Here is a 14175-nt window from a genome sequence, read left to right on the forward strand (position 1 = left end):
AGTTTGCAGAAGTAGTGGATAATGGGAAAACAAAGAATCAGGGTGTCATGCTGAATGAGCACTACCTCTGTTGGCATTATTATTTTTTTATTTCTCTTGAGTGCATTCTCCGGCCAAAGATATTGAACAACTGTGTGGTAGAACTGGTGGAACCAATGATATTATTAGAATAAATACTAAAACTGTCATTGTAAATATAACTCTTTAAGCCCTCATTACCACAGGCTTATTAATTTTGTGCAAACCTATGTTTGCAAAGGTTTCAGACTAATGAGCATTGCAGACTTTTTCAAAGTCCCCAAGATCTGCGCAGATATGTTCAGCGCATACATGCACTGTTTACGTGCATGCAAAACCACACAAAAAAAATCAAATTCCATATACACAAAAACGCACTTGACCATTTTAGAGAGCCAGAATTGAAATGCTGGTGAGCACTTTTCTCCAAAAATCCAGGAGGTGGGTGTGCCCTGCTCCTGCATAAATATTTCATGTGCACCTTAAGGTAAAACGGTGAATGTCTGGTGGTCACAACAAGTATGTATGCTTCCTCAGCAGAGCTGAAATTCAGGGCATGAGCCTTAACCCGTTTACCGCGGCAATAATTTTGACGCAGTGCGGGGCGTTCTATTATGTGGGCGGGGCCGCCTCGCCCAACGTACGTGCGCAGCACTGCCAAGGTAGTGCTTTCGCCGGCCGTTGGCCGACGGCAGCAAGGAAAGGGTTAAAGGGCATGAGGCATTGCTCTCCCTCAATCACATTAGAAATCCATGCATTGCCCACTCATTTTCTATTTATAAAACAGGGCTATCTTTTTATTTGTATTGTTCTCCGCCCCAACAGCAGAGTCTCTGCAGTTGTAAACGTGCTATTAACTTGTAGTTTGTGAACACCAACAATAAGAATAAACATACACAAAAGAGTAGGATTAACTTTGTGAACCAGGCCTACAAAGATATGAGCTTTTTTCCGTTGTTGGAGCAGATGGGGAATTCAAGCTCTGTTTCTGAAGAGAAATCCAACCCACTTACAGTTTATAGGTCCAAATAAAGTACTGTATCAGAGTAAGGAGTGGAGAGTCAATTATCCACCTTCTCATCATTGTTGTGAAGAACATTTTGCAGCCTTTGGGGCTGGAGCGGAACCGGGCCTCGAGCCTTGGGGAGTATTGGTGTCATAAAAGATGCTTGTATTTGGGCTCCATTATAGTTAGTTGTACCTTTGTTATTTCATAGAACGAAATAGGTCAGGTCCAGCAACTAACAACCCACAAATCCCTGCTGTGCACAGTCTTCCGCAATGCACAACATGGGTTTGTCACATGGTGCCAAACTCTAATTGATTGCAAAGTGGGCAGCCAACCCTTTCACCCCGAAATTGTGCCTTATTGATGCTCACAAAGTGGTAGCCTGAATATCGAGATTGCCATTAAAATTAAAATTGTATGCAGATTGCCCGTTTTTTGTCCGGTTGTGTTCCCGGTTATTTCTCCATATGCCTAGTTCCCGTCTGTTCTTCTCTGCTGTCAGGAAACTCTCAGGGTGCCCATTCATGGCTGTCAAATTTCTTTTCTACTGCATGCAAATCATGATTTTATTAACAAGCATTGGCATTGCCAATAGGTCTCGCTTGTGGGACCTTATAAGTATTTAGTTTTGCAGCACAATATGATGAGTGGCGTTGCGTGTGTGAGTGGCGTTGCGTGTATGAGTGGCGTTGCGTGTGTGAGTGGCGTTGCGTGTGTGAGTGGCATTGCATGTGTGAGTGGCGTTGCGTGTGAGTTGCGTTGCGTGTGTAAGAGGCGTTGCGTGTGTGAGTGGCGTTGCGTGTGTGAGTGGCGTTGCGTGTGAGAGTGGCGTTGCGTGTGTGAGTGGCATTGCGTGGGTGAGTGGGGTTGCGTGGCTGAGTGGGGTTGCGTGGGTGAGTGGGGTTGCGTGGGTGAGTTGCATTGCGTGGGTGAGTGGCGTTGCGTGTGTGAGTGGCGTTGCGTGTGTGAGTGGCATTGCGTGTGTGAGTGGCGTTGCGTGTGTGAGTGGCGTTGCGTGTGTGAGTGGCGTTGCGTGTGAGTGGCGTTGCGTGTGTGAGTGGCGTTGCGTGTGTGAGTGGCGTTGCGTGTGTGAGTGGCGTTGCGTGTGTGAGTGGCGTTGCGTGTGTGAGTGGCGTTGCATGTGTGAGTGGCGTTGCATGTGTGAGTGGCGTTGCATGTGTGAGTGGCGTTGCATGTGTGAGTGGCGTTGCGTGTGTGAGTGGCGTTGCGTGTGTGAGTGGCGTTGCGTCGATGAGTGGGGTTGCGTGGATGAGTTGCGTGTGTGAGTGGCGTTGCGTGTGTGAGTGGCGTTGCGTGTGTGAGTGGCGTTGCGTGTGTGAGTGGCATTGCGTGTGTGAGTGGCGTTGCGTGTGTGAGTGGCTTTGCGTGTGTAAGTGGCGTTGCGTGTGTGAGTGGCGTTGCGTGTGTGAGTGGCGTTGCGTGTGTGAGTGGCGTTGCGTGTGTGAGTGGCGTTGCGTGTGTGAGTGGCGTTGCGTGTGTGAGTGGTGTTGCGTGCGTGAGTGGCGTTGCGTGCGTGAGTGGGGTTGCGTGGGTGAGTGGGGTTGCGTGGGTGAGTGGGGTTGCGTGGGTGAGTGGGGTTGCGTGGGTGAGTGGGGTTGCGTGGGTGAGTTGCGTTGCGTGGGTGACAACACCAATGAATGTTGCATGAAGGTCTATGAAACAAAACATACACTCAAATTACTATTATAAATCACAACATAAATCAATATATATGTAGGCAGCGCAGTGCGCTGTTACCGTGATTCTCAGTCGTGAAGGTTGTAATTTGCGCCCCACCCTGGTCCACGCAAGAACCCCAGAATACATGCGAGGCTTGTCAAAGAAGAAGCAAAAACGATGAGGTGGTCAATGGGGAAGTGGCATAGTGTGAAAAAATGCCAAGGAGGGAAAATGTGATGCCCAGCCGGATGGCGGAGAACAAGCCCGGCCGCCGGGCGGAGCACCTGAAAGGAGGAGGACGGATGCAAGGCAGGGAGGGAGACTAACTAAACTAAGAGGCCCCAGTGTGCCTAGCCGGACAGCGGAGACTAAGCCCGGCCGCCGGGCGAAGCAACACAGGGAATGAGGAAAGGACTAGATAAGGAGCCTAGCCGGGCGGCGGAGACCAAGCCCGGCCGCCGGGCGAAGCAATATACACGAGACAAGATCAAAAGTTGAGTCCAGCCCTTATGCGGTTGTGAAAAAAAAAAAGTTGAGTCCAGCCGGATGGCGGGGAAAAACCCGGCCGCCGGGCGGGACTCCTCTAAAATGGTAAGCGTTCTCGTTACAGGACAACCGCAACGAGATACTAAGGGACGCCAGGGGAAGGATGCCCATTAATCTCTGAGATACAGCGGAGGGAGGAAGAAAGGCCGGAGCTCGCACACAAGCGCGAGGGCTGGAACTCTCCCACCGAGTAACCGGAAATAGATCAACCAAAACAGGAAGACAGGCAACAGGATACAGGACGGAACACCAGGAACAAAGGAGCTAGACGCAAGAATGTAAAGCGTCGCTCCAAGAGTGATGAGGTCTTAAATAGTATTCATAATTAAAGGGGCAGTGTGTGGAGAACCTCGGGGCATGACACAGGGGTCCATGGGGGCCCCGGAGTGGATTGACTTCATTGTCTTCAGTGTGTCTTCGGTGGTGAGGGCTGTCCAGCTGTCAATCGTTGGCTTCAGGGTGTTGGGGATGGTTGGTGGGGGTTCCGTGTGTTGGTTGTCTTCGTCGAAGTTGTCATAGATGCTCTTGATTTTGTGGTGAAAGAAGGTGCTGAGTTTGTCGCAGAGGTCTTGTGAGGGTGGGATGTCTGTAGACTCGCTGGTGGGTTGGGCGAATTCCTTGATGATATTGAAGAGTTCCTTGCTGTTGTGCGCTTATGTGGAGGTTCTGTCTTCGATCGCTTTTTTCCTCTTTTTTCTGATGAGTTGGTGGTGAGAGTTGGTAGCGGCTCTGAAATTGTTGTGAGTTTCTGTGGATTTGGTGTTCCTCCAGGCCTTTTCGAGGCGGCAGCAGGTGCGTCTGGAAGTTCGGTGGTGAACCATCTGGCTTTCTTGGCGTGGGTGTTGTTGTTTTTCTTGAGGGGGCTATGGTGTTGGTGCTGTCAGAGATCCATCTGTGCAGGGTTCGGGTTGCTGTGTTGGGTTCGTCGTTTTCCGCGATGGTTGGGGTGGAGTTGCTGAGTGAAGAGGTGAGCTGATCGTTGATGATTCTGGTCCAGTTTCTTCGTGGGAGCAGGTGATGGTGTCTGTGGATGATGGGCATTCTGAGGGTGAAATGAATGCATCGGTGGTCAGTCCATGGGAGTTCTGTGGTGTGGCTGAAGGTGATGGAGTTTCCTGTTGTGAAGAGGGGGTCGAGGATGTGTCGGGCTGAGTGCGTGGGTTCTGTCACGATGTGGCTGAGTCCAATGTTGTGGAGCTTGTCCACTTGGAAATCTTTTAATTGGCTATATCAGAAAAACTACTTAACCAATTTACACTAACCTAACGAAAGTACACTTTCTGAGGAAAGTTCTACTTTCATGGCAAGTTTGACAAAAATCCATACAGGAGTGTTTGATATAGGCGCAAGCAAAATTCCCTCTGGGAGTTACAAAAGGAGCCAGTTTTCCTCTGCATGGATCTTTTTGGCATGCTGGAACTTAGCTAACTACTCCGAGCACTAGAAACTTTTATCACAGATCAATCCATGGGGGACAAAAGTTATAGAAACACAAAAAAATGCCTTTTCTGTCAAAAGTATAGCTGATCCGTAGCTGCACAGTAGCAACTGACACTGTAATAGATACCTATATAATGCATATTAACCTAGAAACAGACAGTTAAATCTGAGGTTTGGTTCTGGCTCAAACGTGTACAACAAATGAAATACGACTGAAAAAATATATATACTTACCTCTGATATTATGCCCCAGGATATTTTTTGCTGGCACAATAGTTTTACCATGTTATTCTTGAAAATTATATTTTGGGCTCGGTGTTGTTTCCATGACTGTATCATTTTATATTGATGACACCACCTCATCCAGAAGAGTATTTGCCCCAGGCTTCTTGCCTTCCCTGCCGCTCTTGTCAAGCAGGGAACCTCGTAGACCTTCCTCCCCACACTAGAACCTAGAACTATGCTTCACAGTGTAAAAAAGTGTAACAACACTTCTTGAAAATCCTCTGTTTTATGAAACATTGTCATTGCCAGGATCCTCAAGTATGAAGTGTGCTGCATTATCCAGTGTCTCCATTTCACCTTCCAGATGGGTTGATGCAGGAGTAACACATGTTGAAAATGGGTTGCTGTTCAATGCCGAAACACAGTTTTTGCCTGGATTTCCAATTAAATCTTTCACTTCTCCAGAACACCCGGTTCCACCTCATGCTCTCCTACCTTTGCTTTCAGGTCTTCGTTCTCTGCTTTTTAGTCCTTTCTTGATGATAAAATATGCAAGCATAGCCCTAAGCATGTTGCAAAGGATTGATTTCCCCTTTGTTAGGTTGGTTGTTTTAGGGTTTTCCAGTTAAAACCTATTGGGATAACTCTGGTGTACATTTTTCATCTTTCGATGAAAAACTCCTTTGTGTCTGGGACCCCTGCAGTTTGACTTCCTTGGGTGGTATGGCATGAGTACTGCTGTCTTCCACCCATCCAACAAGGACAACACAAGCAGGTATCTCACATTGCAAAAGAAGAGCTGGTGCCTCAACCTTCAATTGATGTCAATGTGCAGAGAAGACTGCCAGGGGTATCTAAGCCTGTCAAAACCCGCTCCATCTCAGCATTTAACTTCCTGGTCAACTGCCAACTGGTTGGAGAAGCTTGAGGCAAACACTCCCAAAAACTGTTCCACTGGAATATCTGTATATTGATCATTAGATCTCTGCCCTCACAATGTATTTGTCTCTGCCCAACCTGCGAGCAGGTGGTTTAGTTTTTTTTTATTAAATGTAGTTGCTAACTTTACCTTTGATATTGCTTTTAATAATATCATCAAAGTCTTTGGCCAACTGCTACAAAATCCCTCCCTGTTACTTGAGAGCATACCTTATTTTCCTGTTACAATTCCCTTGTACGAGACATGTAGATTCCCATCAACAGACAACTTATGTGAATTGAATTAGATCAGTTAACTGTTAAGAAACCTATATTCGTTTTTGAGTCGCTTTCCAAAAAATGCATGTACTGTTTATATTGGTGAGAGCTATGCTTTTTTTGATCTCGTATTATTTTTAAAAAGCTGCTGGATCCCATGAAAAATCTTAAACTGCATCCATATCTGACCTATTTTTACTAAGCAATAAAGTAAGAGATGTCGGTTCCATTAGTCATAAGGCACTTGGGAAGGTAAGTGAATCAATTCTCATCAGTTTGAAAATAATGCTTTATATTTTATGATTTTACTTACTTGACCTCTTTTGACCTTGCATTGTTGTTTTATTTTTCTTCTGGTGTTTTATAGGCAAAATGTCTTCCTGTGTATTGTAGATACAGATTTCATGATCAACCGTTACATCAGACACGTGGCCAGGAACATGGGACTCATGTTTATTTTAAAGACGTCAATGTAATTCTAACAGGAACTATAAGTCCTGGCAGGCTGCGTGAGTATCTTCAAGGACCTCCACTGGAAATTGAGGTTCATGATCGGGACAAAAAAATTGAAGATTTTGTGAAGATACCATCATTATTTGGAACTGAACCAGAAGATGAGAAATTGAGCAACGTGGGCCTTGTTGCTTCAAAACGAACAATTTACAATCCATTCATGGAAAAGGACAAAATGTGGAATCCTTATGGCATCGCAAAAGTCGATCTATCTGATTTACTCCTTGGTGAAAAGTATTTGAATATTACGGTGCCAATACATAGCTGCGTGGCTCCAGATCCTATTGGTTACCAGCGAGACAGCAAAAGTGGGAAAATTATGGGAGTACCAGGGTCTGTGGATGGTCCTCAGGGTTCCCCACTTCGTATGGGCCATTATTTGGAGTCAAATTCACTACTTAAATTAAGAGTAGGCATAGCTGTGCCGCTGACTCCAACTTCAGAATCCGATGATTGTCCATATGGTCGTTTAATCTACATTTTTGATAACGATAACTCATCTTTGCTGCATGAACTAATGAAATTGATTACGCAAATTAATGCAAAGGCTCTGAAGTTAGATGAGTACTGTTTGTCTTTAATTCAAGAGTGTCTTCCCAAAATCAAACTCAAGCCTGAGGAAAAAGGAAATACAGCACTGGATGTCATTACTGGTTTCCATATCCTGGATGGTCAAATTCACATGTTTATTTTAGAAGGTCTGAAAGACAAAGCAATCAAAGAGCTTTGGGAGCAAACACCAAATAGGTAAAGTATTGAAACATGTGATGTCTATGTGTAGGTCTTTATGTGCATGGGACTTGAGTCATATTAAACTATGAACCAAAATTATATAGATGTTAAATTGCATTCATATTTTGCGAATATTTTGAATGAAGAAAAGACAGTTTTTCACAGAAATGTTTCCTTGAGAAGGAGAATGTATAATTTAAGGTACTTTATGAGCCAATAGAACAGTTACTAGCGTATGACCCTCACAGCAACAAGGCAATGAGAGAAACCATCTTTATGTAATAGCGACTGAAGTAAACTTTGTTTGCTCCATTCCTTATTTCATAGGCAGCAAAAATACAGCAAAAGAACAGTTTCTCGATTTTGCCATTTATTTAATCTTATTGCTTTAATGATAGCAAAGTCACTCTGGATTCATTCACTTCATCAAGTGAGACTTAGTTTCTGTTGCTGGTAGTACACCACTGTGGCACATCTTTCCTTATCATGTTAATCCTTCTGTTTCTGTTCCTGTTCTAGTCTTTATGCCACTTCATGACTTGAAGGTAAAATTTCAAGTCCAAGAAAAGTGCAGCCTTCCACTGGGTATAACAGACTTCCTCAAACTTTAACAGACTACTCATTATCTTCATTCAATTCTCATTTCACAAATTCTCGAATTAAGAGGGTATGGCTTTTAATTTTCCCTTTTAATCTGCAAGAGGATCGTTCTAGCTTATCCTCCATTGAATCCTTATGGATACTGACTGTAGCCCTTTGCCTTGGAGCTAGACCATCAATGTCGCCCTCAGGTTTCCTACCAGTATGTTTACCCTAGTAAAGGACTTGTATTCCAGAATTTTGTGTTGACACATGTATTCCTTCTGCTAAGTGAGTACTTCCCTCCATTTTAATTTTCTTGTGGCTTATAGCATGGTCTTCTTTCTGGTCTCCTCCTGCCTGGCTTTATTTGCACTTAGGAGCCAGCAAGGTCCTCTGGCAGCCGCGGCCGGTAGTAGGTTTTCCTGCAGGGCGGGGACGTAGGGAGGCGGAAGGGCAGGGTGGGGGGTTGTAATGTATGGATTATGGACTTTAACAGGTAAGTAAACATATAAATAAATAAAACGAATTTCGTTGTGTGCACTGCATCACCAAATGCGATGCAGTGCGTGCAACGAAATTCGTTTTATTTATTTATATGTTTACTTACCTGTTAAAGTCCGTAATCTATATATTACAACCCCCCACCCTGCCCCTCCCCACGTCACCGCCCTGCAGGAAAACCTACTACCGGCCGTGGCTGTCCTCTGGGATTCCAAGTCTTTCTTACAGTCGTCCTAGTTTTGGGAACCCTTTGTATGATCCTATGATCTGTGTCAGTCCTTCTTGTAGGTTCTATTGCTTGGGTCACTTAATCATGTTCCAGTTTAACATGCCAGTATGAAACATATCAACTCTCCCATAAATTCACCTCTGACAGCTCTTCCATACTCTCCTCCTTCTTCAACGTTTACATACTCCATGTTTTTACTATCCACATTTTACTAATTGGCTTTTTATGCCCTGCTGTATGGGGGCAGGAACTATGATTACACAGAACCTCTTCTGTGAAGCAATACAGTTACTGAGAATCATCTGTGAAGAGCCACATTACAGGTACTTTTATACCAAGATCAGGATCTTTAATTTTGAGAAACAGCTTTTCACACTCTACGAACCCTAATGCTAATCATGACCCTCAATTTTGAGCCTAGCCCTTACTCTTCCACAGTCTCTAACACCAACCCTTGCCCTGCCTCTAAGCTTGAACCTAACCCGTTGCCGTTACCCTAACTCTAATACCAATTCCAATGTCTTCCCTACACCTACTCTTACTTTATCTCTGAGTCTGTTGCTTATCACTCAAACATTTCAAAACCCTAACTCATTTTATAAGCTAGCAATGTTGACAAATATATGGCTTCCTTTTTATGATTTTGTTTTCAATATTGCACATTGGAACCTAAAAATTAGATTTGGTTTAGCAACCTTTATGATGTTTTTGTTTTGGAGGATTTCTTTATGGAATTTTCTTCATAACTACATCATCCAGGTTGAGTGTACCTGTGGTTTAGATAATTCATCCCTGGTTTGTTAGCCAGACCTCGTCGTGTTTAAGTGTTTCTGGAAGGCTCTCACTTTAGTTTTTGACACCCTGCCTAGTGATTACCCGCTTTTCATATTTCCTTCTAGCAATTCGTGTTTAGTTGGGTGTAGCTACTGTCTTATAATTAGATGCCACATGCAGCTATGTCCTTATGTAATGAGTTTTCAAGCTGTTTCTGGGCAGACCCTTCCCAGTAGCGCTGGTGGTTTTTAAAAGTGGTGAGGCTATTACAGACCCCAGTATAATGTGCAAGCAAGTGTAATGAGTGAGCCAGAACTAAAGGAGTGGCTGCACAGAGAGTGTTAACCCCACCACTAGAAAAATTTGATTAAAAAAATGGTGGACCTAACAGCATAAATTGTATAAGTAGTTTTGAAAACAATCGATCCAAAATAATTATTTTAAAGCATAAAAAAACATTAAAAGCAAGCCGAAAAATATGCAAGGTGTCGTGTTCCCAGACCCAGGAGAATACGCAGGACACCAGGGTATTATACAGGTATGCCTTTATTGTTTCCTTCTTCACAGCATATGCATGTCACGACCTCATGCTTCGAGGTCCAGCCTCAGAGTGTCCTCTCCCCACCCCTTGACCGGATGTGGTGTCCGGTGTCCCCTCGCCCCTGCGCTGCCCCAGGGTCCTAGTGCCCTTGTCCTGGACAGGACATCTCCCCCCCTGTTGCAAACAAACATTTTGAGAAAGGAAAGAGAGAGAGAGAGAGAGAGAAAGAGAGAGAGAGAGAGAGAGAGAGAGAGAGAGAGAGAGAGAGAGAGAGAGAGAGAGAGAGAGAGAGAGAGAGAGATGTTGTTCGATGGCCCAGAGGCCTCTTCTTTTACACCTCTTCAATTAGTCTCTTTCGTTCCATGTGCTTCCTTCTTGATCACTGTTTTCTGATATCCTCTTGAGCTTCTTCCTTTTGTGTGCCTTTCTATAGTTCTTGCTTTGACCTTTCCGCTTCTCTTGCGTCTGCCTTGCTGACATGCGAAAGGTGCCCTGTGACGTGACACTGGCCAAACTGCCGCCTTTGCCATCCGTTCTTTTGCTTTTGTCATCTTCAATTTGTCTCCGGGGATCTCGTTGCTCCATTTCCTCGTTTGTCCTTCTTTGACCGTCACAGTGCCTCCTTTCTTTCTTTTCCTTTTCTTCGCATGTCTTCCTTTTTTCTCCTGAGCCTCTGTTGTTGCGTTCGCTGTTTGAGCTCTTACAGCAGTGTCTTCTTGTTCCACGCTTTTTTCTTTCTTGTGTGTGATAGTCTCACTCTTCTTCATTCTCTCATTTCCACCACCTGTCTTCGGTAATTTTGTTCTTTGTTGACGTTGTGTCGCCTTTGCTACCAGTTCTATTTCGTTGCCACCTGAATTTGGCTTTCTGCTCTGTCCCCGGTCAGCATGTGCTGCGTCGTACTCGGCCGTCATAGCAACTCTTGTCTCTTTCAATTCTTTGTGGTGTTCTTCTGTCCACGTGACACGTTTTCCTTTGTTTGTTAGCCCCTTCGGTGCGGTGCTTGTGACGTTGCTCAACAGGCACGGCGCTTTTATTTCTGTTAACTTTCCTCGCTCCGGTGGAGTGCTTGTGATGGCATCATCTTCTTCCAGTCTTTCGGTTGCCATAAGACCCATCATCTGCATTGTGACTTTTATTTCTGTTAACTTTCCTCGCTCCGGTGGGGTGCTTGTGATGGCATCATCTTCTTCCAGTCTTTCGGTTGCCATAAGACCCATCATCTGCATTGTGACGTTGCTCAACAGGCACGGCACTGTTTCTTCTATGACCTTTCCTCGCTCCAGTTCTTTTGCGTCTGCTGTCGCTCTAGCCTCCGCTCTTGCTGGGGCCAGGATGTTTTCTAGTGATGTTGGGGCTTTTAGTATCTTTGCACGGACGCTCCTGTCACGGCATCCTTCTATTATTCGCAATCTTATTGCTTGTGTGTTGTCAAATTTGTCAAATTCACAATGTGTTACAAGTTTCCTCAGCCTGGTCGCAAAGTCATCTGGTGTTTCGCCTATTTGTTGAGACGCAGTTGCGAAATTGTATCTTTCACGGTCAATATTTCTTTGCCGGTCAAATTTCATTGTTAAACATTTCTTTAGTTTTTTATAAGTTGTTGTTTCCTTTGTTGGTAGCGTCACTAGGAGGTCCCCAATGTCATCGCCTGCATAATTTAGTAATAGACCCAGTTTCTTTGCCTCTGTCACATCCGTCTCCTCCATGTATCTCTCCAGATGTCTGATCCAATTCTCCCACCTTATTCCTACTTGTGGCTCCGACAAGTTGAATGGTGGTAGTTTTCTGTATTGTGCACTTTGTCTTTCTGGCTTGGGGTCTGTCATTTCTTCTTTTCTATGGTATTCTTTTGTTGTTTCCCGTGCTCTTTCTGGCACTCTTCTGTTTCCTGTGCTCCTCTTGTCACTCTTCTCTTCTCCGTGCTCGTCCTGGCACTCTTTTTGTTTTTATTTCTTCTATTGTCTTTTCTTTTGTTGTTTCCCGTGCTCTTTCTGGCACCCTTCTGTTTCCTGTGCTCTTCCTGGCACTCTTCTATTCTCCGTGCTCTTTCTGGCACCCCTTTTTCCGTTATGTCTTCTATTGTCTTTTCTTTTGTTGTTTCTATTGTCTTTTCTTTTGTTGTTTCCCGTGCTCTTTTTGGCACTCTTCTGTTTCCTGTGCTCTTCTTGGCACACTTCTATTCTCCGTGCTCTTCCTGGCACTCTTCTATTCTCCGTGCTCTTTCTGGCACCCCTTTTTTCTGTTATGTCTTCTATTGTCTTTTCTTTTGTTGTTTCTATTGTCTTTTCTTTTGTTGTTTCCCGTGCTCTTTTTGGCACTCTTCTGTTTCCTGTGCTCTTCTTGGCACACTTCTATTCTCCGTGCTCTTCCTGGCACTCCTTTTTTTTTTCTATTGTCTTTTCTTTTGTTGTTTCTCGTGCTCTTTCTGGCACCCTTCTGTTTCCTGTGCTCTTCCTGGCACTCTTCTATTCTCCGTGCTCTTTCTGGCACCCCTTTTCTGTTATGTCTTCTATTGTCTTTTCTTTTGTTGTTTCTCGTGCTCTTTTTGGCACTCTTCTGTTTCCTGTGCTCTGCACTTTGTCGTCTTTATTTTCTCTTATGTGTCTTTATTTCCTTTCTTTCCTTGTACTTGTTGTCTTTTCTCTTATTCACTGTTTTTTTTTTTTCTTTGCTTGTGCTTTATTAGCGCTCAATTCCTTTAGTGCGATTCTCTTGTTCGTCCTTGTCACCCTTTGTTCTGTCTTTGTTTTCTTCTTTGTCTGTGCTTTGTTCTCTTGTATCTTCTTTTATTTGCACCTGTTCGTTGTGCTGTCACCTTCTTTTCTGTTCTTTGTTCTATTGCTCCTTGTTCAACCCTTATTTCCTTATTCTGCCTCTTTTTGCCTTTGCATATGCTTGTTTGTGCCTTTCCTTAATTTCCTTTCTTTCCTTTCTTTTGTCCTTTATTTTGCCTCGTTGTGCCTTGGCATGTCCTTGTTTGTGCCTTTATCTTAATTTCCTTTCTTTTCTTTCCTTTGTCCTTTTACTTGTTGTCTTTTTCTCTTATTCACTGTTTTGTCTTCGCTTGTGCTTTATTAGCGCTCAATTGCTTTAGTGCAATTCTCTTATTCGTCCTTGTCACCCTTTGTTCTTTCTTTATTTTCTGCTTTGTCTGTGCTTTGTTCTCTTGTATCTTCTTTTATTTGCACCTGTTCGTTGTGCTGTTACCTTCTTTTCTGTTCTTTGTTCTATTGCTCCTTGTTCAACTCTTATTTCCTTATTCTGCCTCTTTTTGCCTTTGCATATGCTTGTTTGTGCCTTTCCTTAATTTCCTTTCTTTCCTTTCTTTTGTCCTTTATTGGCCCCTCTTCTTCTTTGGGTGCACCTGTATTTCTGTATTTATGCCCTCTTCCCTGGTACTATGGTCTGTATGCTGCCTTTTTGTCACTTATGTGCCTTACTTTGCTTCTCTCCTTTTTGCTTTTATTTATTTATTTGTTTATTTTTCTTGTATGGCCCTCATGTTAATTGTCTTTTACTCTGACCACCCTTTGTGGTCTTCTTTCCTCTTTTCCGGTGCCTTTGTCCCTTATTTCTGTATTTTTGGCTCTTTTTCGCGCTTCGCCTGTCTTCAAAATGGCCGCCGCACTCGGTCTTGGCTCCTATTGGTTTATATGCCTGTCTTCAAGATGGCCGCCGTGCTCTCGCGGGACTTCACGTCCAATTGCGGCGCTGCCTGACTCCAAAATGGCCGCCGCGCTCTTTGCAGTTTCTATTGGCTCCCGCGCCTGACCCCAAAATGGCCGCCGAGACTCTCGTGGGTCACGAGAGCTCGCGCTGCTTTCCTATTTCAATTGGATTTCGCGCTCTTTGCTAGGCGCTTACCGGAGGGGTCGTTTTTTGTTCCTTTCCTCGTGCAGCGGTCGGGGTGGGCTCCCGCGTCGCTGCTGCTCAGTCACAGTTGCTGCACTCCTCCTTCTGGTCACGACGCGATCCAGGGTGGGCTCCTGGTTAAAATCGCGATTTCTCCACGTCGGATGATTCCGATCCCGCCTCGTCGCCAGATGTCGTGTTCCCAGACCCAGGAGAATACGCAGGACACCAGGGTATTATACAGGTATGCCTTTATTGTTTCCTTCTTCACAGCATATGCATGTCACGACCTCATGCTTCGAGGTCCAGCCTCAGAGTGTCCTCTCCCCACCC

The 14175-nt window shown here is 44.6% G+C and overlaps 1 protein-coding gene across 2 annotated transcripts in view; it reads left to right on the forward strand.

The window, feature by feature from the left end:
• The window catches only part of CFAP92 (cilia and flagella associated protein 92 (putative)), a 385549-nt gene that overhangs the window by 241574 nt on the left and 129800 nt on the right, over positions 1-14175 (forward strand). For both annotated transcript variants that reach the window (XM_078661436.1, XM_078661435.1), the window contains exon 10: positions 6483-7375. In XM_078661436.1, coding sequence (XP_078517562.1) covers positions 6483-7375 — 893 coding nt within the window. The remainder of the gene's footprint in view (positions 1-6482; positions 7376-14175) is intronic.

The sequence above is a fragment of the Lissotriton helveticus genome, chromosome 9 (assembly GCF_964261635.1).
Source record: "Lissotriton helveticus chromosome 9, aLisHel1.1, whole genome shotgun sequence".
In the NCBI taxonomy this organism is placed as follows: Eukaryota; Metazoa; Chordata; class Amphibia; order Caudata; family Salamandridae; genus Lissotriton; species Lissotriton helveticus.